Source organism: Anoplolepis gracilipes, chromosome 16 (assembly GCF_047496725.1).
Source record: "Anoplolepis gracilipes chromosome 16, ASM4749672v1, whole genome shotgun sequence".
NCBI classification, from domain to species: domain Eukaryota; kingdom Metazoa; phylum Arthropoda; class Insecta; order Hymenoptera; family Formicidae; genus Anoplolepis; species Anoplolepis gracilipes.
This window is the reverse complement of record NC_132985.1, coordinates 504,976-531,434: the sequence shown is the minus strand read 5'-3', so window position 1 is coordinate 531,434 and position 26,459 is coordinate 504,976. Positions and strand designations below refer to the sequence as shown.

The 26,459-nt window shown below is 34.2% G+C and overlaps 2 protein-coding genes across 4 annotated transcripts in view; one reads left to right on the top strand and one right to left on the bottom strand.

Annotated features, from left to right (window-relative positions):
• The window catches only part of LOC140674374 (uncharacterized), a 168,311-nt gene extending 145,289 nt beyond the window's left edge, over positions 1 to 23,022 (top strand). For both annotated transcript variants that reach the window (XM_072907850.1, XM_072907851.1), the window contains exons 4-6: positions 8,647 to 8,769; positions 10,699 to 10,887; positions 20,835 to 23,022. In XM_072907850.1, the coding sequence (XP_072763951.1) occupies positions 8,647 to 8,769; positions 10,699 to 10,887; positions 20,835 to 22,084 (1,562 nt within the window). In that variant the 3' untranslated portion in view covers positions 22,085 to 23,022. The remainder of the gene's footprint in view (positions 1 to 8,646; positions 8,770 to 10,698; positions 10,888 to 20,834) is intronic.
• Positions 1 to 26,459, bottom strand: part of LOC140674375 (uncharacterized) — a 204,455-nt gene that overhangs the window by 156,470 nt on the left and 21,526 nt on the right. The gene's annotated exons all lie outside the window — the stretch shown is intronic.

The following is a 26,459-nucleotide window of genomic DNA, read 5'->3' as shown; positions in this document are numbered from 1 at the left end:
AGATCTGCATTTGACACTCCCTTTATTTTAGACGCAAGCGTGGAAGCGCAAGATGTCAGACACGTTCGATCACCCGCGGACATTAACCCCCGGACTGCCATGTCGGTTCACGGTTGTTGCACCTCGCAGCCCGTTGCACCGTGGTGTAGCGCCCTATCACATGTAACGTACAGACACGCGATGCATTTTATGAATGAAGTCAAACTAGAGTACAGGACTCTAACTGGGGATGGCCTTCGTAGAGAAAAAGTACGATCGCGATTCGCTCGAAAAGACGGTTCTTTTCCGCTTTTACGACTGCATCGAGCTACGATATTGACTTTTGCTCACCCTTATGACAATCATTCCGCATTGTTTCCTCAGGTGTTTCCGCTAGCGCGACTCTTGTAATATTTACGTTTCTCCGCAACGGCACCCCTGGTTCTCGCGTGACACTTTTAAGCGTCATTCTCGAAGCAAACAGCCGAGAAAATGAATGGACTCGGAGATACGTTTTACACTGCGAGAGGTGGCTTTTAAACTTGAGCGTTTTATAGGGAGGCTTACCGTGAGGGCACAACGACGTACCTAGCTAACAGGTATTACCTGACGAGAGCTTACGCACAAAGTGCGTAAATTGAGAACTGTCGAGTTGAATTGTCACAGTAAAATGATGGTAAAAATAGGCTCACGCACGCGGCGAGAGTCTATTGAACGACATAGTTTCTCGCTGCGTAAAAATAAAATATTAAAACATTTAACCAAATATAGTATTTTTTTACAGAATAATTTATGATAATTATTGATCTCTATACATGTATGTTTTTAATAATTAGATAATCACGTCGTAGGAAATATTACAAAAAGCTTATAAGCTATATAAGATTGTATAAGATTTTGATTCTGTCTAATATATGCGTACTCTGATTTAATTTTAATTTCGTAGAAAAATGAAATTGTGCGTAAAATCGTGAAGGAAAATTTTCGACAAAATTACCGTGTGAAAATCAGTTCTGTCACACTAAAACTTAATTACCGCAAGTCTTGAGATTGGTAATAGCGGGCTGTAACGAAGCGACCTGTAATAGGCGACGCAACGAGCAATTTCGAAGCAACCGGCGCGGAAAGGAAATTCATTAGCTCGCTCGCACACTCGCGCCTTCAAAGCCGAGCTCTTCACGCGAGCTTCTCGAGCCTTAAAGAGGTTCGATCCCGTCCGACCTTGTCGTTCAAGTTCGCGTAATGCTATTACGAGACATGCCTGCGGCATGTTCTCGATCGAGGATTCGCGACGCGCGTATTAACGCTCGTGAAAGGGAGAGCGTTTTGACAACGCCAAGTTTACGATAGCGCGCTCCTTACGCCGCTAATAGGCTGAAGCAAGAGAAATTAGCAACGATGGCGAAATAAACACCGCGGGCGTATGTACACGCGGCGCAACCACGCGTGCACCAAAGGTGCTCATCCCCCCTGTTCCTGTTACGTATTATGATTCACGCTCGCGTGAGCGTGTTGCTTGAGGTGATCGTGCACGAGATAGAACGGCGAATTAAGATGTGAGGGGCGAGAGGGAGCTCATTTCCATACGGATGGTTCTCGTGCACTCACGCACATACCACCCTCTTGCCCCCCTTGCACCCTTTCTTTCTTGTCAAGTGTCTTTAGGTTTTCCTTCGGTTACGGGGACGCGGCTTAATTTCCAAATTATCCAAAATAAATAATTTTTTATCAATTTTATGATTTTAACCCTTATTCCGTACCGATGGATCATTTTTGTCCGTGATTTTTCCAACAACGTCAGTTTCTCGAAAACAAATAATCATAAAATAATATATTTTTCAAATTTATTATTTTGGTCTTTATTTAGAATGTTCAAAGAAGGTATATACATTTTTTCAGATTTTTTAAAACACTTTTACACATTAATAAACTTATCGAAAATACGCTGACCCACCTGTACAGTTAGAAGGTGGCAAAAATAACAATACGGAGTAAGAGTTGTTAATTAATCCACCGTAATAATAAAACATTTTTGTCTTCACGTTGTACCTTAACTTCGTCCTTTGGACATTTAGATATCGTGACATCTAAATGTCCAATATAAGAAAGAAACATTTTCAAAAGTTTCTCTTTGTTCGAATAGCATCTAAATTAGGGCAAAGTATTCTAATTATTTAAGTAATCTCTGCCATAGAGTTACGTATAGTCATTGTCGCGATGCTTTATATTCTCCCTCGTTGTTCCTCATTCGTCCTTTGCCGATTCCACGTATCTCTGCAGGCCAGAATTTTGCCCGGTCGTATAAGCAAATAATGTGTTTATGCATTTGCATGATGTTTCCGTAACGCGAACCACCGCACAGCGACCGTGGCTCGTTGCACAGAACGAGGTACGAGGCACGAGACACGAGGCACGAGGCACGAGGCACGAGACGAGGCGTATTTGTAATCCGAAACCGCGCCTACTGCCGGAATGGATTTTACGTCCGTAGAACGCGCGATTGCACGTCGTTGCAAAATTAATAAGCGTGCATTCAAACGCAAACGCGCTGCTGCACTCCATTAAAAAAAAAAATAAACAAAAGCTAAATAAGTATTTTTAATACAAATGGATAAAAGAAACTAATATAAAGATAAAAGAAATTATCCAATAATATAGCAAGGAAGCGTCATTAAAAAGTTAATTAAACGTTGGAAAAGAATTTTTGTGTTATATTTAATATATGTATTAAATCAAGAATATATACTGCTATTACATATTGATTGAGTGACATTTCATTCGTTTTCTACACTTTCTTTTACTATTTAAATAAGTTTCTAGCAATTTATTCTTTTGTTGATGAGTGAAAAGTGATTTATTGAAGATTTTTTGCTTTTAAATAATTTCCATGTAAGAAGTTAATATATTATGTATGCAAGCAGAAAAGTGATGTCGCAAAGTCATCGAGCTTAGAAACCGCATACAGCTTAGAAGCATTATGCATTAATCATTAATATATATATATATATAATAGAGTAATGATTGAAAGATAAAGTGTGTGTCATCATATTAATACGGCGATGTCTAATAATAAGTATATATTTATATATCTACTACTATACGCAGATATACTTTCGCTACTTTTACTACTGCACAATATATAGCTATTACACACACTGTTTGATTAGTTTTTAGCCAACCTCGTATATATGCAATTCAACAAACAAACGACAAAAAAAAAAAAAAAAAAATAACCATTTATCGTTGTTTCTCGATGCTAAATATGATTTCAATTTTTTATATTTCACTGTCTTATAATCGTAGCTATAACAGGATAAAATGTGTTAAAATAACTTATTGTTTTGCAAATTTAACTATAAATTTTTCAAAATTGTGACGCGATGTAGTAAATTGAAAATCAGAATTGTCGCAAAAAAAAAAAAAAAAAAAAACTACAAAACAAAATTTCTTTCTTTCCGGAAAAAATTATTTCGTTGAATTGTGTAATCAATCATTTATATATACAAGTGTTTGAAATTTTAAAGTCAATTAAATTGCGTCTTGAAACTCTGAATATTTCGCGAATCATTTCAAAATTGAATTAGCATATGCTACATCGTATTCGTCGGTCGCCATGAAACTGTGCTGTCATTCGTACGATAGTAACAGGATCGCGGGATTATCATCATTACCGTCGTCATCGGCGTCATTACCGTAAACGTGCACCGATTGCGGTTTAACGGCAACATGCGATCCTCCTCACGCGATCCACCGACTTTAGTCATACTAGCGGATTGTCACGCGGATAAACTAAATGTAGAGCGAAGCGGTAGATGCATATAAAAACGAAAATGACGTTTTCTCTCACTTCTCGTAATAAAATAATTCGTCAAATTTTGACAGCCTTGGAAAGAAAAATGCACTTTTCACGATGTGACAACAGTTTGTCAGCGATATAGATACGTGATCGAGTGGATTTACTTTCAAAAGACTTTCCGTTTTTAAACGGATTTATATGCAATAATATTTCTCTTTACAATCAAATGATGAAAAAAGTAATAATTTTTTTTCAACAAAATATAAATATTAATATTAGAGGATAAGTATTAAAGGAAAAAAATCATTTATGAATATAATGTTATGTATTATAGATTGTTTTCGAAAATTTAATCTTCTGCAAATGGTCGCGATTTATTGGCCGAATAGTGAACGTGATCAATGTATAATGAATCTTTGATAGCTAATGGAAATGCATGAATCCATTAGTTTTGCACTTTTAGCTCGGTGGTGTCATCGGTGCATCGTCCAGCAATATCCTGTCACTAACAGGTATAGGCGGTTTGCATACGTAAAAAGCAAAAAGAATCGGCGTGTTGCAGTATGCGTAAACGGGTCAGACGTCAGACCACGCACAGTACGTCATTCTTATTAATGACATTGGTGGAAAGCGAACATGTTCGTAATGCATCATTCCAAGCATATAGGACATTCTTTTTTTACAAAACTATAGCTACAATTTGTATTTTATTTCTAAAAGTCTGCTTTTAAAATGTTATATTTTTCAGAATAAGAAAAAAATTCTTTAAAACGTTGTAATATTTGTAAAATTCTGAAAAAAGCATTCGTATTCATTGTTAGATGAAAATACAGTCGTATTTCGATAAAAATTATGCCCGCATTTTTTTATAATCTATGTGTAACGAAATCAATAAATATATACTACAGGTAATGTAAAATTGCATGTTTTTCAAAAGATTACAAAAACATTATTTATGTAACGTTGGCATGCTACTTTCATATGATTTCGCGTTCAAGTAAGTACATCTCAGAATTTCAGGAAATTCACAATTTAATGAATTCTTGGAAGCAAGAGATGAGATTTTCTTCAATTCAAACAGTTCATATTCTTGTTCCGAAATGGAAATTAATTTAATTTTTAATGCTTTTATCGCTCTGTTTAGTTTTACAACTAATTCGGTATATTTTTATTCCTACGCATATCAAATATGTACACGTTCTTTTTTCATCGTTTATTGAATATTCATGCAAATTTAAAAAATACAAAAACATTTGCTTCGCGGAGATACAAGAATTTAAATTTTATATTACAAATTTTATATTCAATTTTTCAAAAATATATTTTATAATTTGATGTTAGTAAGTTTAATCAGAATATGTGCCAGTAATTACATGTAACGTAATTAAATAAGGAGCTGAAAATTATCAAGTTGTTCCGAAAACGCGCTTCCAGGATGTCTAGTCAAATCTTGTAAAAAAATTTCCTGAAAATTCCTTGATTTTCCAGATATATTTTGTTCAAAATTCCAAGTAAAAAGAATATTTTCAAAACTTTGTAATACACAACTTTCTCTAAAATAATCTTTTTATTATATGCATTTTCTAATGTTTTTCATTCATACGAAGAAAAGACACGGAGCCTCTTAAGTTTCAATGTTAGATTTATAAATGTACTACAAAAAACTGAATAACTTTCGTAAGATAATTTTTTATTTATATATATATATATATATATATATATATATATATATATATATGCGGGATAAACTGAGGCACCAAGTTCACGTTATCGTACTTTCGCCGCTGACGATTTTTTAAGCATTTTCCCCCCGCAATCATTCGAATAAACCGTTTCCGATGAAATTGTGATTGTTAGATCTCTCCCTTGATATTCACGGGTATCCGTCCATTTTCCGAAATAAATTTCAACAATTAATGAATTTCTACAAAATGAGACGCCAGTTCATTTCACGTACACGACTGTTTACAAGATAAAAAAGCAAAGTTATAAAAAAAATTTCAAAAAATTCTCTAAATCCCAATAAAATTCCATGAGACTTCCCTGATTTTTCCAGATACAAAAGAAATCCCTGAATATTCCCGATTTTCCATGTTTTTCCGGAGAGTAGACACCCTGGCTTCACATGTTGTTATCGATAAAAATTCCGCGTCTTTTTACTCCTAAAATGCGAACAAATACTCTAGCTTCTGCATACGCATTTCCTAGTTTTCAATATGTACACGTGCATATCTGCCAAGCTTATAATCTTGTGCAAATGCGCGTGTCAATGCGCGCATAACATTTAGTATTACAGCACATCAGCGACACGCCGTGACTACGCATCCGTTTGCTCAACCACGACTGTTAATTTCATCGGTGTATTGAGCATATTTGAGCTTGTATACGGTGTCTACCACCCGACGTTAAATGATTGGCCAATCCGAGAGGTTAAACATTGACTCTATCGCGGGTGTCGGTACATACAGTCGTTCGCGCCACTTTCCACTCTCTCTCTCTCTCTCTCTTTCTCTCATTCTCTTAATCTCAATAATGTTATGTGATTTATAATTATTATATGTAGTATGCGATTTTTTTTTTTTTCAATATCGAAAGAAGAGTCAGATTATTTATATATAATCTCTGGAAAAGATTATTGTTCTCGGATGAAAAAGATTCTGCATTTGACATATCTTGTTATCGGAATAAAATGCCCTCCTTTATTTCTAATCGCTATTAAACGTTATTCTCTGAGCTTCTTTTTTCCAGAACTTCTACTTGTATAAAAACTCTGAAACCACGGCGAATCGTAAAAGTTAAAATATCGAAGGAAAAAAGAAAGGATCTCAACTATTAAATTACATAAAATTACGATCGTCTGCGGATTTTTTCGCGCACTATCGCACTCTATCTTTTCGAAAATCATCGTCGATCCTTTTATCACCCATCCTGCGAGTCCAGAAAACCTCGAAGAGTTATAATTGCCAGCGAGAGAACGCGGAGAATCGCTGTCCTCGCCATCCAATGTGCGCTTTTTCACGAACGGTGAAAGTTATCGTTCGTTATTACTCGCATTCCGCGAGTTGGACCGTAATTAGACCAGATGTCTCAAGAATTACGACGGTTCGATGCCCAAGAATGCGACAGAAATGCGCTTTCCGTGCGATTGAAAATTTCTCAAAAGCGTAAATATCGAGTATTTGACATATTCTTATTATAAAACACGATGGTCACATTTGATCATTGATTCTATTGTCACAATATTACGACGAAACGAAAATACAAATTCTATTAAATTAATAGTAGTAATTAACAAAGGAAACTTTTTTTGATGCAACCCAATTTACAAGAAATTATAATTATTGTCGTCACAAGTACTTAGGAAGACAAATATTAAAACATTGTTCTCTCTCTCTCTCTCTCTCTCTCTCTCTCTCTCTCTCTCTCTCTCTCTCTCTCTCTTTTCTGCAAATTAAATTTTGGTAAAACAGTTTAATTTGCCGTATGCGGTTTAAGCACAGAGCGTTTATGAAAATTCAAGATTTCATTAGTAAAAGGGTAAACTTATCGAAGCCATTAGCTTACTGTCAAATTCGAGTTTCAAACGCGATCGTTGTAATTAAATCGCGCGCGCTAATGCCTTTATATCGAATACGTCTCCGTTTGCCTGAACTCATCGTTGTAATTAAACCAGTTGCTTTTATACCCGTACACCTGGCCGCAGCTAATTTTCCCGCGAAGCAATGGATGAATCTATCTACCGGTCTCGATCGCCAGTAATTTCATATTAAATAGCATAATAAACTGTAACTCGGCAGATGAGCCGATATTCGAATTGTACACGAAGTAATTAATTGTATCACTCCGCAATCTCATCAGACATCTCATTAAATTTATTCTTTATAAAGGTGCACTCTGACATGCAATCATTAAACTATAATGTATCAGTAAATCCAAATACAAACTACATTTCTTATGTTATATTTCAATGTATCAAGCGTAATGTATATATTTTTCTTAAAAGACTTTCGAATAAAATTCAACGGAAATATAACTTGTACTTTTTAAGAGTGATATCGAAAATTCATTCTTGCTGAAATTTTATTTTAACACTATAAATGTTGTAATCGGTTTCTCTTCTTCTAAAAATATTTATTTTATTTTATTTTGTTTTAAGAGAATTCAACAAGAGAAAATAAAATTGTTAATAAAATATTGTTCCTGTTATTCTCTCGTAGTTTCTAAAAATATTTCTCAATGTGTTTCATACAATTTGTATACATTCCTTAATCTTGATTAATTTATTAGTTGTCAGTCTAATTAATTTATTGGTTGTGAGAAAAATTTATTTCCTTTGAAAGTAATTACAATCATTCCACTGCGGATGTTTTACTTTATTCTCTCTCAATTAACAAAATTATTTTCTTCCTTTGAACTTTTCACTAATTTGTTATTTTTCAAAAAATATAATACTTGTATGTATATAAAACGCTACGGATATTTCTGCTTCGCGAAGAATTACATAGACTATTACACGAAAAGCTTCTCAGCTGTTCTTAAAATAGCCTGTCACTGAAGTTTCGCCTATCGGCGAGTGTACTCGGCACGAGGGTGTACAACCCTTGGACGAGTTCATTCGCGCGAAATACAGAAGGGTGGATGAAGAGAAAATATCTAATTTTTTTGCTATAGCCTTTAATGCGTTTCGCATTAATTAAACTCTACATCTATATTTAGTAGATGAAGATACAGATAAAAAAAAGATATAAACAGGAGATATGATTAACGTAATTTGCACATTTTTTTCAAACGAAATGTATTTATATTAGAAATGTTTAAGTTATGGAAGAATGCTTTCTTCACGCATTAATGAAAATTCTATTATTTTGCAGAGCATACCTGCAAAGATTTCCGATGCACTCAGAATGAATTTTGCATCGAGACGGATCTCCTTTGTGACGGCGTGAATCACTGTGGTGACGGATCTGACGAGGCCACCTCTACCCTGTGTGCCGGTGAGTTCTAATTACTGTGGTTAGATTAGGTTTCATTACTGATTGCCGACTCTTTTGAAAAATTGGACTCTTTATTCATGAAAAATTTCAAGTGTTTGAAAAACAATAGCCACAACTTGAAAGTTATATATAAAATTATTTAACAAGCTTTACATCTTGTTAGATCGATTCATTGTTAATATAATTGCATCGCACATATACTATCATTTCGGATGCTGGTAATTAACAACACGGATGGTAATAATGTGCTAGTTAACATGAAATCAATATGCTCACCATCAAGTCGTATCGTATATCAAGCAACTTTGTGCACATATCTTTTGGGACACGCTATATTTAATGAGCAAAGCGATTTAGATCGCGGAGATATAATCTCGCATGATTTAGTGCGGTTAGACATGCTGTTAGTTTCAAGTATCAAAGAGATAATAAACACAGAGAAGGCGAATTTCAAAAAATAATTCTCTATCGCGCAAACAATTTTAATTCGGAGTAAAGCGATTAAAAGAAGTTCAATTTTTGCAAATTTTAATTTGCATTAAATCACATATTTATAGAAACATTAATTTTCACGTAACTCGTGATTGAAAAAAAAAAAAAAAAAAATGTAAATTTCATTTCTTTGAGAGATAAATAGACTTTGACTTTTCATTTTCCATCTGATAAATGATAGTTACATATCGCGGTGATTTATCGTCTGCCTGTAATGACAAAGCGTAATGGTTTTCCCGATTTTCGTATTTGCGTAAAAACTATTACAATTTCGCTACAGAGAAATGCTTGTAAACGCGAACCGAATTTACATAACATTTGTTAATGGCCAAAAGTACGTGCACGTTCGACATATCTGAAGAGGTTAATTGCCGCGTATTCATTAAATATCCAGGAGCAGCTCGCAATAGTAGCCAAGTATGTAAATTACAAACTCATCGCATAATACTCGCTCCTGCAGAAATTTAACGCATTTTATTTTATTGATTTACCGTGTGTTTCTTTCGATTGCGATTTTTCAGACGGTTAATCGCGCTATTTTATGATAATAAACAATCACGAATCAATAAATATGTCTATGTGAATATTTAGAGTTAAAATCATTTTTAACGCGCTACATGATTTTTCATAATTTACTTTGCCCTGTAATTCTACAACGATAGTTCTAATAACAGAATTGGCAGAATTAATTGTTTTAAAAAAAATACCGAAACGACAATAATTTATATCTTCACATGTATAGTTCTCGCAATTGTTTCGTCGCACAAATTGCATGCAACCACCATACTGTACGATCGATTTATTAAAAATTTAATGTCCCTCATAAAAGTTTTCTTTATTGCTCGCCGTTACTTACGAGTATCGTGTCCTGTAACGGTAAAACATAAAGTAAGTACATGTCGCTATATCGATTTCCCGATTCGTCGAAAGAATACGCGTGTCGCAAACGTGTATACTAGTGGAACGTGTTTCTATGAAACGAGTTGTAAATAATATTATTCTATGTCCTATGTAATACCTAATATCTTTTTTCAGCAGAAAGAGTATTTTTTTTTTATCTTCTTCTTCTACGATACCCATTGTTTATTTTACAAGTAAATATTCTCCTTGAAAGAAGAAATATTTCTGGCAAATAAAATTTTATAATAAAGATCGAAATACTATAGATATCTCATTTTATTTAGCATCTTTTTTTCTTTATATAACTATATAATCATTAAGTTTTCAAGAAACTGTAACTGTCAAGCTCGCGGATACACAATCTTTTAAAGTACTTTACAAAAGAAAAAAATTTCCTGTTGTAGATTTTGTTTTATAAGAAATTTTACCAACATTGATTCAATATAAAGATATAATATCTAGTTAATTAAAGCGTCTTGTTTGAAAGAAAGCCTGGACCTTTCAAGTCTGATTAACAGTCTTTTCTTGCAATTTCAGATTCCGAGGTACCGACGATCTTTGGCATGCAGATTACCTGGTTCGTCATGGCCCTTGTGTTTCTGATACTCAGCATGGGCGGTTTGGTAACGGCGGCGGTTCTCTGCTTTTGCAAGCAGCGAGTTCCTACTCCGAGGCACCCCCATAACGCGCACAACGCTCAGTCTCATCCGCCAGTCAGCTTCCCATGTGAGTCACAAAAAACCCCCCTTATATGTACACGATCGATTCGCGTCGGTGTAGTTGCAACCGCTCGTAGTCGGTGCAACCTCGCTACCATCAGCCAGTTCGTTCTTTGCGCTTTTACTTCGCCTATTGTCAGCTCAAAAACACGCGGAAAACTTTTTTGCTCTCACGATGAGTTTGCGTAATGCCTATAAACGATTGCATTTCCATGGCACGCACGCGCGAGAAAGAATAGAAATAATTTTTGTAAATTGAATAATCAATGTGTTGGTAAAATTTATTTAGTTATAAAACAAAGTCTACAAGAACAATTTTTTTTTTTCTCTTGTCAAGTACTTTAAAAGATTCTGTATCCGCGAGCTTGACAGTTTCTCGAAACTTAAAAGAATAAGTTGTAAACTACATTTACTAATTTCCACGCAAATTTTACTTGTACATAATTTTAGTATTTAGCATTTATACAAATAAAAATCAAAGATAAGTATAAAGAAAAAAAAAATGATCTTGACGAAAATATTTGCTAAAAATATTCCAATACGTAAACTTTGGAAAATGTGTTAATTATATACTTAAAAATTGATACTATTTTCTTAATTGCGAAAAAGAGAAAAAGACAAATTTGATAAATATCTTTAATAAAAAAAAAAATTAAAAGAGAACTTTCGAAATTTAATTTTATTGGAACATTCTACATATAAGTCCAAAAATATATTTTAACTTTCAATTATATATTTTTCTTTCATATCCGATATATATTTAAAGATAATTTGCTTCTATAAAGCAAACTATATTAATGATTATGAAAATTAATTAATTTTATCCTGAATATGATAATAAACGCATTTAGTCGATTTGAATTCTGCACGGTCGAGCCAATGATCAAAGGACGCACGCGCTCGCGATTACGGTATAAAATATTCATTTATTTATATGTTTATATCGTACGTGCACATTATTATGTTTCATGTCTGCATCTTTCCGTAGAATAGAAATTACACAGACGTCGGTGCATTAGTGAAACTCTTTCTGATCAGGTCAATCTAAAGCACATATATCTGTTTGCATATTTGTTTTCCAAATAAACATTTTAGAAAAACCAATTTTGCGTACCAAATTGAAAATCGATATTGTATTTCACGAGAATATAAGTCACACTAGGACGAAATTTGTCGACCTAACCGAGTACTATAAATAAATTGTTGTATTTATCTAGAGAGTGTATAATCTAGAGAGTTTTAAAGTTTATATTTCGATAATAATTCCTCCTTTTAACAAATTATTTAGATTTTTTGATTGAGATTTTTTTTAAGTATATTTTGTTTTGTATAAATGTACTTGAAGTACACTTTTTCTCCAATAAATCTGTACACCCACACCCAAAATATTTTTGATCTTCAAATATATATGAATATATAGAATTTAAATTTATATTAATTTCACGGTTTTATATTAACTTTAAATGTAAAGAATAACATGCTTAATTTATTATACGCTAATTAATACGGAATACATGCTTATCTATCAGTATGGAGTTGTGGATCAGTGTCAGGTTACGTACGATAATTAAGGATTGTCTAGGATTTGGAATTATTACATTAGGATTTACAAAATATTGCATTACCATGCGCTACCATTTCACGTCGCGTGCTGTTAGTCGATTATGCTGATCTCATTCGAACACCCCATATATACTGTATGTTTGCTTTTCATTTGATTGCATTGCGGTTTGCCTCGCACTTCTGCACGTCATTTCGTACCATGACAACGATTCTAATTAATTAATTTAACCTGTAGATTTGACAGATGCATTTGGCAATCCGCATCTGTCAATCATCCCGCGTATATTCGTGGTTAGCCATTACAATTTATTTGTAGGATGAGAGAACATTTGCGGTTATTTCGATTGCTTTCGACTTTTATTATTTACATTATTTCTATTGTTCCTTGAATAAAATGTCTCTTCTTAATAACTACCATGTTTAAATTTTTCTTTCTGAGAATTACCATTGAAACTCATACAAGTGTGCGAAATATTTTTATATAATATACAATCGGATCCCTTGTTATTCCGTTTCTTTGTGATTCGTTTCGATTGATTTATCTATTCGTCTACGATAAATGTTTACACATTTTATTAAACTTGTACTTATCATTGTTATTTTTATTTTACCGACATTTCGCCATGCTCGATAACGTCTCTAGTTCACACATGATGCTCTCTAAACAAGGGATGTCCCTTCCTTCATCTTTGTAATTCCGCTCGTCTTCGAATGCATAAATAAAATACCTCTGTAACACTTTGTAACTAGGACAAATGTCTCGCGACGCGAATTCGTGAGGTCATTACGACAAACTCGCGACCTTTCAACAGAGTCGACCTAAATATCTGCGGTTAGTACTGAATTAATCAGAATCTATCGGTTCAATTGAATCCCGTTTGCCCCGCTATAATTAAGCAGCGAGATGATCGATAGACCGCGCGATATTCCACATTGCTCTCTTACAATGGTATCCATTATTTATTTACGCGTAACTGTTACCGCGGGCGGTTGTGGCGGCACAGCGCGAAATTAGAGGGCGGAGATACGACGGATGAAAAAAAAAAAAAAAAAAAAAACAAAAAAAAAAATGATACGAGAAAACCCGAACAAAACGCGCGTCGGTGTTTTCATTAAACGATCGATCACCGCGTTGGTCTGCTCACGCTCGTTTTATAATGTCGTTTGGCTTTTCGCGATTTCAATCGGCGAACGGTATCGCGATGTTTGCCACAATTTCGCCGATGTATCGTTGTTGTTTTTTTTAAATCCGTAGTAATCGATAACAAATAGCGCGTGCCCCGCGGCTTGTTTCTCCTCCCCCGTTTGTTTATTGCCATTACTAACTGCGGGAAAAGAGAATGAGACACAGACAGAAAGAGAAAGAGTTTAAATTAGTTTAATATACGAGTCAACATTTTTTTTTGCTCTCTCTGCTGCCATCGGCTGTGCGCGCGACGTCGTGCATTAAAAATTCGATTATTCGAAATAAACGGCAGACGACAGACAACCGCGGCGGATAATTAGTTCCGGTGGGAAAGCGCAATTTTCGAATGATTAATCGAACAGCGTCTGTGTCCGAACGAGCGCAACCGATCTATTTGTGCATGCACGCAAGTGCATCAAATAATATGTATTTTCAAGTGACATGTATTATCGAGACACGAGTTATTATGCCGCCTACAGGCTGTGTTAATGCGAATGATAACTTGCAAAGATAGCATAAGTTCAGTTGCTGTATAATGCAAAGATTCGCGTTTTAAAAAAACTAGAGCTGTGTATTTTTACGATTTATAGAGCATCAAGACGTTTCATTATCTATTAAATTTAATTTCCACGAGTGACAGGCTTTATGAAAGAAATATTTGGGAATTCTATCAATCTTGAATTTTATTGCTAGTCATCAACTCAATTAAGTTGTTTCCATCACATTTTTCTAAAATGCGATAAAATATAATTTAACGTCATTGTCAATTGACAAATGAATTTTAAAAATAATATATTCGCTTTCTTTAAATAGATAATAAATAAAACGTCTATCAACGTAATATTAATTAATTAGTTTGTAAAATGTATTTGTATTTATTATAGATAAGAATTATATTTACAAAGAATTATCGTTATTCCACGTATTACGAATAAACATCAATATACTACATCTACATGATATAATCAAATCAATACCAGTTTAATACGCAAATAAAATACGGTGTCAAGGAAACTATTTAAAATCTGATTGGAAGCAATTGGCTAAAATTAGTCGAGTTTATATCCAAGAAATTCAAACAGATTGAAATCGTTAGCTTCTCTTATAAATACTCTCATCCTGTATAATTTTGAATCGCTTATCAAATTTAATGTCGTCTGTCCTTTCGCAAATCCATCATACGGCTAGCAAAAAATGTTCACAATTATAATTGTGAAATTTTCAATTTTCACACGAAAAGCTTTCAAGTTTCTATAAGTTGATATAATTTTTTCTCGAGACTCGCGGATATTTTCTTAAAAATTGAAAAAAATAGTTTTCAGAATTCTTCAGTTAAAGTTATATATATAATTCAAATCGATTCTGATTGAAATAAGAAAATTATTATCAATTTTTGTATAATGAAAATAATGGCGTTACATACTTTCAGATTCATAATTTTTACATTAATCATCAGATTTTTTTCGATCTCAGGAATTGTAAAACTCTTTGAAGGAGAGTCTTACCAATTATACGAAAATTCTAAAAACGGGATGCTTCACAAAAGATCCGAGATTACAGGTGAGGCTGTGAGAGTAAAGAAAACTGCTATTACGTTACCGTCTCGATTTAATGGAGCGCGTCGACTTGATAACGGCCGTTACTCGCATCATGTTGCAAGATTTATTAACGGCATGAGTAACAGGGACTTTTCGCAATAGCGTATTTCCAATAAGGTAAACGCTAATGTCGCGATAAGTCGTGTCTGTATGATAAGTCTCTATATCTTTTAATTACCATTGCAATTCATAGATGTATATATTATATACATCTATTATCTATATCTCACGTTTAGCGTATTAGAAAAGTATCGTATAAGAATTGTATTGTATATAAGAATTTATTAATTCATACGCTAACTCTCTCTTTCAGCTATGTCTGAATTATTCGCGAGATCGAAATTAAGACGTCGTGTCTTTTGAATCTACGACCCAGCTCTTTTTCTCTCTGTGCTATATTTTTCAATTTCTTTGAGATATAACGTCGCTCTTCGCTGGGTTTTCTTTTATATCCCGGCCTATACATATATATTAAGCTTCTTATATAAGATCAAAGTTATAAATACGTAAAATAGCGCGATGTTTAATTGCTTTTTTAATCTACTTATTTAATTTTCACGATATTTTAATTGCACTGACTTAACTTACACTGACGAAGAATCAATTGTGATACATCTCTTTTATCTTCTTATTTATTTATTATATTATTGTGTGGTGTTATTGTATTTGACATAATGTCATAGCGAGTGTAATGAGATTATATACTAATGTGATGATGATATTTTCGACAAACATATTCGTACCTCTATCTAAAAAACGTGTTTGCACGGTTGATTTGTACGATTTGTACGTGTTTTACACCGCCGCAGAAATTTGTACATCAACGCGGTGCGCAGTCTCACCTGTCGCTCTTTTGTCAAGTTTCATCCGAGCAATATTTATTCGAGCCAGTATCAAAAGTACCTGGAAATAAAAATCAAGCGATTCTACGAACTGCAACAGATTGCAAAATAAATATAAATATAAATTCGATTAAAAATCCAAGTTTATGTAACGCGATCCGATTAAAACTCCATGGATCCCCGCTATCGCATCCCATATATCTCCAAGAGCGGAGATATTCAGAATGTATACGATATTCTATGGAGTCGGTCCAGACGCAATGCTGGTTTGCAGATATATCCGAGTCTGACACGTCCGAGTTTGGCGAAATAGCAATAAATTGAAGCAACGCAGTAAGCTTTGTATCATGGGTCGAAGCAAATGTCAAACTGCACTGCAGTAAAACCGAACGAATTTCGTCAAATATTTATCGTAAAACTTTTACGTATACGCGTTTCACATGCGTGCAGAAAATTGCATACATTTAAATAAAATAAGAACATAATTGCGGCATATTAAGCAATTTAAATAATTTCGTGTATTTTTTACTTTTGCAATGGCAAAAATTTTCTGCGAAAAACATAGCCCTGAGAATTTTTCTCGTTATAATATAGCTTGTTATATATTCAGAATAATTTTAACAAGACTAAAAAATAATTTAAAAATTATACACAATTTTGTTTTCGTATTTGTATCAAGAAAATTGGCAGGGTATCAAGTGTAAAAAAAAAAAAAAAAAAAAATGATAAAATGCTTTTCGAACAAGAAATTACATCGTATTCCGGAAACTGAACATTATTGAAATAACAGTGAAATAACAGTGAGAGAGGCTTATATAAAGCTTTTTGACTTTCACCATGTGGCTTTTAAATAAATGTCGATAGTTCATATATCTTATAACTAAAAGTTTTGCATATGCACTTTTGTTACTTTGTAATATTCTACTATGAGAATGTAAAAAGAAATATGGAGGCAAAAGATACATCATGCTTTGGCTTCGGCCCAAAAAAGAACGACTTCATCGTCGATTCGAACGGTCGGGAAAATAGAAAAATGCGCTCTCCTCGCTCATCGTATTCTCGCTCATGTGTATGTTTTAATAATAAATAGTTTCAGCAGAGTTCTCGCAATTGAATACACACATGAAACAAACGGAACAACGAAAACGGAACTAGGCGGTGTTCCACTGCAATTTGTAAATAGAATTTCAAATTTGAAAATAAAAACACAAAGAGAAAGATAAACAATGAAGAATACTACAGTGAGTTATCAATTTTTAATCAAAGATTGATTGTGTACCCTTCGAAATAATTCAAAATAATACAATGACATTAGCATTCGTGACGCTTTCTCACTCTTGAAGTTAATGAAATTAATTCCTTCAATAATGAAGCGCGGTGGTCGCGGTAATTAATGTAGCCGTACGATAATTATATCTATTTTGAGGCGTGGAAATTTAGGAGCCAAATTCGATCACTGATACATATACTAATTCAGATATTTTCGCTTATGCGAAATATTCATCATTAGTCTGTGTATGTAACAAGGATTACACTTTTAAAATGCAGATTATGATATGACTGGCTGATAGGCCACAAGCACCACAAATTGAAGCAAGTCTCGATATCGATTTTCTTTGAAATATAATATGTGTCTATGTGTGTATGAGATTAACGGAAGATACATGGTAATAGTAATTTTAATCGTAATTAAACAGTGCGCATGCATGATGAAAATTGGATCGCTCTGCAAAAATAAATATTTTTGGCAATATTTAAATTATTATTTCGACTAAATCAAATGCTCTATTGAATTTTTATTACATTAAATTAGAGAGAGAGAGAGAGAGAGAGAGAGAGAGAGAGAGAGAGAGAGAGAGAGAAAGACAATAAAGTTAAACCTTAATTATTAATTATTAATTATTATTTTAAGATATATAATAACACATCTAAAAAAATATATGGATATATATTTTTATATATTATTTAAATATAAAACTTGTATGAAAATTTATGCAAATATTATAAGACTTATCATTGTGGCTCATTTTTTATAATATTATGCGTAGAAAAATGGTGAAAATAAAGATAATAAAAAATAAATTAAAATTAAAATTCTGATATAATAAAAATTTTGCTATAAAGAGATATATGGAAATTGTTTCAAAATTAATTATATTAGTAATTCTTTTCCAACTATGGTATAAATTTGAATATAGTATACCTTTTCTGTCCGGAGGATATTTGTATTTTCGAGACATATTGAAATGCATACTGTTGTCCGTATACAGATGCATATTTTTCAGATACACTGATGTACAGATGCATATTTTTTTTCGGTACGAAACAAGACCGCCGATCTATATTTGGAGAATTTTTACGAGTGGTCGAGTATAGCGGATTATGTAGGAAGAACACGAATAAGAGAGCATTCATTCTTTTTTTTTCCTTTTCTCTTAGTCTCTTACAGCTTATGCAAATAAGCTCGTTTCGGGGCTTGGCTCGAAAGAAACTGTCGGCGAAAAGTAGGACTTTATATTTAAAGGGAAGGATATCTAAATCATTTCATGAAAATCTTAAATTATAATATTATATATGATAAGCCGACGAAATGAGATACTAGCTCTTATTTATTATTTAAACATTTCAGTTTCAATTTTGAGACTATTATACACATACATATATATTTAGTTTACATATATTTTATCGAAAAAATGTCGCGATTGTTGTGATGTAATAAATAATATAATATAAGACAATTTATAGATACAGTTGTCTTTTTGAATCTGCTCCTTTTTCTCTTAATTTGTATAATTGTTTAAAATTGAATAACCCCTTTTAATTTACGTAATATTCACTATAACAATTATCAATGCATTATCAACATGGTTGGAAATATATATATATATATATATATATACGACCGTTTAAACGTGGAGCGGTTTACTTAGCTGATGATCAATAATACTGATAATTACGTGGTCATGCATATAATTAGGACAGTTGCCGGTCGATCGTGATAACAAATGTAAAAATGTTTTTGACCACAATTAGCATTCACATTCGCGCCGCTCGCGAAAGTTTATTGATATGTTTGTAGGCTGCATGCCAACTCGAACGAAATTTCACCTTCTCGCACGCACTGTCGAAACGGAACTGTCGTAACAAACAAATACTTTCACGAACTCTTCTCTGAAACGCGAGCAAATCCTACGTTTTGCACCGATAATGTTATACTTTATCGGAGGTAAGGAAATGGTATTTATTTCGGACTTTGTGATATTTGGTAGTACAATCGCGGCAATTATTGCGAACGAGACTCGAGCTGTAGCAGGAAGTTAGCGCATTATTCAAAGCAGCCTTCGATGCCATTGGAGTTAGTCACGCGATGCATAGCACGTGTTATCGGAGCGCGTCCGCAACGTAAATCAACGATATCAACTTCTAATTGCTAGAAACCCGCAATAAAAGCTTCCAGCTTTCTTTCATTGTTAAAATATTATTATGAATAGAATAGGTATAGAATATATTTTTTTCCACATTTACTTTTCACACTTGAAAATAAAACCATAAATGTGCTGACATTTTTTACTTTCAATTATTTTTTTTCCAAAGTTTTTTTTCAGATCGCTTTATGTTAAATTAAAATAAAAACTTAATAAAGTGATAAAGTTAAAGATACAATTTTAGCCACTCGATTCAGTTTTAAATGAGTGTTATTAATAAATTGGAGTTGGAAAAGCTGTTCATTTATATTTATATATTATAATGAAAAGCTTCCTTTTCGCAAATTTCAATGTATAAAATTAGGATAAGCGAACGATTAAGGAAACACTCGTATCTCGGAAATATCCAATTTGTCGTACAAAACACGAGCCATTGTATAATCTATATTTTCTATGGTATATCCTATGGCCCACGAGATTAATCCTAACTCACCAATCGTGCATCCAACCTTTCATCGATCGCCATCACCATTGTCGTTATCACTTTTCGAATCGGTTGCTCGTCGCCTAGACTTCCTATGCTCAGCGCACAATCGCTAAAATTGATTAGACCGCTAGTTTTATCATATCATACCGAGCGATATCAATGATACCTTTAATCGATCAAATGTATTCCGCGAAGTGTGTCACGATTAGTGGACACAGATACGTGCAAGTGCATAGAAAAACCACTATTCTCGCAGTGCGCTCTACTTCGTCATCGGTTCGACCTAACATGGAATTGCGTCGTTTTTCGCGTAGAGTGGCGAGTGGTGAAGAGACTATCGTGATTGTCCGATAAATCCGAGGAAATAAAACGTAATTTCCTAAACTGATAACGTAAGCGTGCTCATTTTATATTAAATAAATATCTTATCATCTTTATTATCTTTTGATATTTCTATTTTTATTATGGCAAAAAATTGACACATCTTGAGACGTGCTGTTTTCTATTATATAATCGTACCTATTATATATCGTACATGCGTATCATATTAATGTGTAAAGTATGCATAAACAATATATATAATAATAATTTTTGATTGATAAAGATCGCGATAAAAATTCGAAAGTCTTTCACTCGACAATGTTGATGCTTTTTACGTAAAGTTTGCATTTCTCATTTTTCCTCGACGTGCTGATTCTTTCAGAAGACTTTCCATTTTTGAACAATGTCGCTAAAAATCACGATCATCACTTTCCACGACTCACTTCCGCGTCCGACAAATACAAATCAAACATTCTTGATAAAACAAAAAAGGAAAAAGAAAAACTTGGCCGCGTGTGTCGGTACTCTTTAGGGATTCCAAGCTCGTCGAGGTTCGTCGAGTACGTGACGTCGCTCAATCGTTGCGGAGTTTCGCCCGCAACGACCGACCAATCGTTGCAGCAGCGACCAGTTCCCACCAGACAGTCGCCTGGAATCATTCACAGACGTTTCTTCGCGCGCAACCGCGATCAAGGTGGAGTTCCTGACGGATACGAGATGACGATCGTCAACCGGGGTGCTTATCCGCTAATAAGGGAAATTTTTCTAATTCTCCTCGTGCTCTGTAAATTTCTCACGATCGCGAGCACGCAGACTTTCGTCGTGAGCAACACGGTGGACGATCAGCTCGGTAAAGATTACTTCATAGGACCATGTCTGGTAAATACCAATCAAACCTGTCCCGACGAGGAAGTGACGTTCTTTCTCTATACAACGTACAATCCGGAAGAGGAGCAACAACTTTTAGTGAACGATACGAGTTCGAATCTCGCCGATACCAACTTTGTGGCGTCGATTCCCACGAAGATTATCGTGCACGGCTACAATTCGGACATGCAACTGGGATATTTGGTGGATATCAGGAACGAATATTTAAAGAGAGGCAAATATAATCTAATAGCGGTGGACTGGCATCGTCTGGCGACAGCGCCGTGTTATCCCACGGCTGTCCACAACGTGCCTCACGTGGGCGATTGTTTGGCGCAGTTGGTGAACCGTCTGAGGGACTACGGTGCCGTGGACATCCATATAATCGGCTTCAGTCTGGGCGCACACGTGCCCGCGTTCGCAGCCAACGTTCTGCGCCCGTATCAGCTGCCGAGGATTACCGGCCTCGATCCGGCGATGCCGCTCTTTATCACTGTTAATAAAGACGAGAAGCTCGATGCTGGCGATGCCCAATTTGTCGACGTGTTGCACACAAACGCCTTTATTCAGGGCAAGATTGAGCCGAGCGGCCACATCGATTTTTACATGAACGGCGGGGTCAACCAGCCTGGATGCTGGGAACATGGAAATCCATTCGGATGTAACCATCACAGGGCGGCCGAGTACTTTGCCGAGTCGATCAACTCCAAGATCGGTTTCTGGGGCTGGCCCTGTTACGGATTCGTGGCTTATCTTCTAGGTCTCTGCCCGCCCAGATATCCCGCGGTGCTGATGGGCGAGGATGTCAACAAGAGATATCAGGGCTTTCATCTGGTGAAGACGAAGGCGCAAAGCCCGTTTGCGGAGGGAATATTCACGGTAGAGGATCTTTACCAGCAGGATCTTTATCAGTGATTGCACGCGAGCAATGTCGACGGTTCTTCTCGGTTATTCTCGTAGAAAATATTACGACGAGACTGCGCGAGATTCTATAGGGATGAAACGCGCGAGAGAAGGGGCGACGAAAATGTAAGACTCGTCGTACAATATTAATACGACGTTGGGTGAAAGATTGAGATATCACTCGGTGATATCGAAGTACTTTCTCGAGTAAATATTGTAAGTCATTCAACGCAATTTTGAAGCTCCGAATAACTCTTGAAATGTTCAAATTTCACTTTCAGAAAGATATTTAAATTAATAATTAATTACAAATTTGTATATTTAAAATTTTAAGAGATATACGTAATTTCTCTCGACTATAGTTGACTTTTAAAAGTAACGTGTATTGATTTACTACAAACAGACTTTGCTGTACAGTGCAATTATTCTTTTCGTTACGAGAATGAAAATAGAAATTAATTCTATATATTTTGCAGTAGTCTGCATGATCTGTATATATTATTTTTTATATATAAAAAACTGTGAGATATATCGAAAAGGAATGTGAGAGAACGCTGAAGAGACAGTACTAGAACGGACTTTGTTGCGAGTTTTATTATTATGGTCTCTATAGAGTAGATGAATGAACGGTCGACGGTCAGTATCGAGTAAAGTCTCACGAGACCTTTCTTTGTCAATTTGGGAAAATGTTACGTGGTCTTACGATGCTGCGCGAGAGGGTCCAGCATGTCAAGGTCAGACAACTACCGGGACCTGCTAATCGATATCTCGCCAAACCTGAGAAGTGGGGCGAACACGACGACTGCGACATACTCGCAAACGAAACAATTTCTTATCGATCCAACGCGTACGACGCTCAAATAAAAAGTATCTGTAACCATTTAGCAGTTTGTCAATAATCTATCTATCTACATGTCTGTCTAATATATAGCCAACAATCTATCCATTTATCTGCCTATTTAAACTGTTTCTCTTTCCTGACATATGTATAATATTTTCGTGATATTGTCAGGTTTCAATATTGCCAAATTTGCAGGCTTTCCTTAATCAATCTTGCCCCCTTCCTATATATATTATTCTATAATTATTTCTTAATAATCGATAAATGCCTGTCTTTGCATCATAAGATATATATATATATATATATGATATATTTCTGATATTTTAATACACTATTACATAATACTAGTTTAGAAATTAAATGTGGATCGGCAGGTAGTAATGCGGTATGTTGCGCAGAATTTTTTGTCTGAACCTTTCGTGATTTTTATCTTTTTACTTGTACCTTCGTCGAGAATATATCAAAGTATTCGATATAAAGAAAATAGTGCCATAAGGGAAGACCGGAAGCCTTGTGAATGATTCTGTTAGATTTTCGAGGATCGATCTCAGTAAATTGAGACTTATTATCCGAGTAACAGAGAACTATGAAAAACAATTTCTGAGAGAGTTAAAAGACATTGCTTCTCGATTATTTTTATCTTAATTTAATTTTTACAAAGATATTTTCGTTATATTTTTGTTAAATTTGTCAAAATTAATATGTAAGTCAACATTTTATTATTTTTTGGCCAGTCAATGCATTATTTATAAGATATTTGATATTCTATTTAATATTTATGATGCTTACATAATGATATCATAATTAATATTTAATATTATTTATATTTGGACAAAAATAGCTTATTGTTGGAAGATAAAGAAAATTTTAGAAAATATAATCTCACTAGGTTAATTATTGAACTATTAAACTACTTGAAGATTTTATTTGATAATAATTTTACTTTTATTAAATATTTTATTATATTTTAGATATATTTTATAAATATCAAGTTAAATATTACAAATTAAATGAATAAAAATGTTAGACGTTCTATGATTTTGATTATATTTTGCTTAAATTCCACAAACAAATATTTTTTATAAGTTCAAATCTTTAAATTAACGCATCTCAATATGTATGGTCCGTTATACGAATGTAAGCTTTTAATAGTAAGCATATACATTATACATATGTATATACACGTCCAATTATATACAATATACATATATTATGTCCAATAAAGAATAAATAAAATCTCTCTCTCTCTCTCTCTTTCGTCAAATTTACAGTATTTTCTTAATCAAGACTATGTTATTTGGTTTAATCATTAGCTTATATTTAATTTTAAATCCCGTTTAAAAAAATCTAATTTATTAAATTATACATGTATTCGTTAAGTTTATATTTTTGTTTTTCACGACAAAATAATGATTATACGATATAATAATAATTCTATAATTTACGATATATAATAAATTGTATACTTTACATGATTATAATATAATCATAATTATAAGTAAGATTATATCATCATAATGATATTTATATTACTATAACTTTAATTCTTATTGTTGGTAAATTTGTAGCATTTTTATGGCTTTAATTATAACAGTTTGAACGAGCCTGAAATGCCTTTAATTTCCAGAGGAAACTGCTTGCTCTAAATTACGGAATGACATCACTGTGATCTTTTCCTCTCTCTTCCCCTTTTTCTATCTCTGTGTACCCATATAGCCAATTGATTAACCTCGTTCCTGGAGAATCCCTCATATAATATAATCCAATCAACTTAATCCGCAGTATCAAAGCATTTGAAATACAAACCGACCTGATTCGAATGTTAATGAATACGAGGAACACGTCCCAGAGGGAGGGGAAGGAGATTTCGTACGATTGTATCCAAACAATTCGTTAGCAACTAACGAGACCCTCGTTACCGACTACGTGACGGCAAGAATGATTGGGGTAAAAAGCACGAGACAGCGAGTAATTTCTCTCTCTCTCTCTCTCTCTCTCTCTCTCTCTCTCTCTCTCTCTCTTCCTTTCTCGAGAAAGCTCAATCGTCATAGCTTAAAACTGAACGACAAATCCTGCGTCCCAGCAACAGGTTGCGCCCGACTAATTTGCGATTAAGCCGCAAGATCGTCGCCCCGCGCGTCTACCCAATTAAGACTCTTAAATTGACTTTGAACGAGTTTCTTTCGAATGCGAAATCGGCGTGAGCAGGTGTCATAAATCAGCGCACAATTTTGAAAGTAAATTTTAATGTATTGTTTTTTTTTTTTAATTAAAGAAAAAGTTTTTCATATTAAAAAAAAAAAAAAACATTTTTTTTGTAGCACACACCCAAGGACTACGCATTTAAATGTCGTCTCTAAAATGTCTGAGTAACATTTTTGTCGACCAATTGAATGTTATCCTTCTCGAACACATAAGGCGCGTATTTAAAAAAAAAAAAAATTCAGATTGAACGAAATTATCCGTTTCATTGCTCTCTTTTCATTTACGAATGGAAGAGCTGACTGATTTATCATACTTTGTGAGCGGCCAACAACGGTTGTATTAAAAGTTGCTTGAATAGTTGGGCGAACCGTTTCCTCGAGTACACAATTTAAACTTAGGCGGAGAAATGCGCATCCTTACCGGCCGCAATTCCGCATTCTCGCCATCGCATCGAATCGTCGAGAAAAGGGTTGATGGAAAGGGCGCCGCTGGCTCGCGCTCGCGCCACTCTCCGTGAGATGCGCAAGAATGCCAATCTCGGCTAGAAATCTCGGATAGAACGCGAGAAGTCTTCGGGGAAAAATGCAGGGTAGAATGAGAAGCAGGAAGAAATGAAGATAGAGAAGAAAAAGGAGGGAAAACTTGTCGAACAAAAATGCCAAATGTATGTGCAATTCTTGCACAGACTGAATCACAATGAGCGGATATTTTGTTATCTCGACACAGCGTAAAGTGGAGATTAAATGAGAGAAACTTATTTCGAGGACGGCAAAGCTTCATAGCAATTTTTTTATTTGTAGGAAACATAGGAGAAATTAATCGTTAAAGAAATCTTCAAATTTAACGCTACATATGTATATATATATATATATATATATACACGAAAGAGATACACAATAATAATATCATCTTAAACAATTTTTTTTTTGAAATATATTGTTTTTAAAAATTTTATGAAGCTAACAGTTTCACTCGAAACAATTTTTCTCTTTTTTTTTTTTTTTTTTCCATTCACATTTTAAGCGGAGGTATATCACGCGATACTGTGTCCAGCGATATACTCGACGTTGAGCGCAAAAAATAAAAATATAGGAGGAAAATCCTATGTAGTCCACTTTCCATGATTTACTCTGGTATCCCGTACACACACACACACACACCCACACACACACATACACACGCAAATATATACAGACAAATATGTTTCTCTTGGGTGAATATATACGCGTGCCCTCGCAGGCGCAGTATCCGAGATAATTTGAATTCGCCGAGTGGAATATAATTTAATAAAACTTTACCGCGGAATTCGTATTAGCCACGCATTACTTTAGCTCTCCGCCT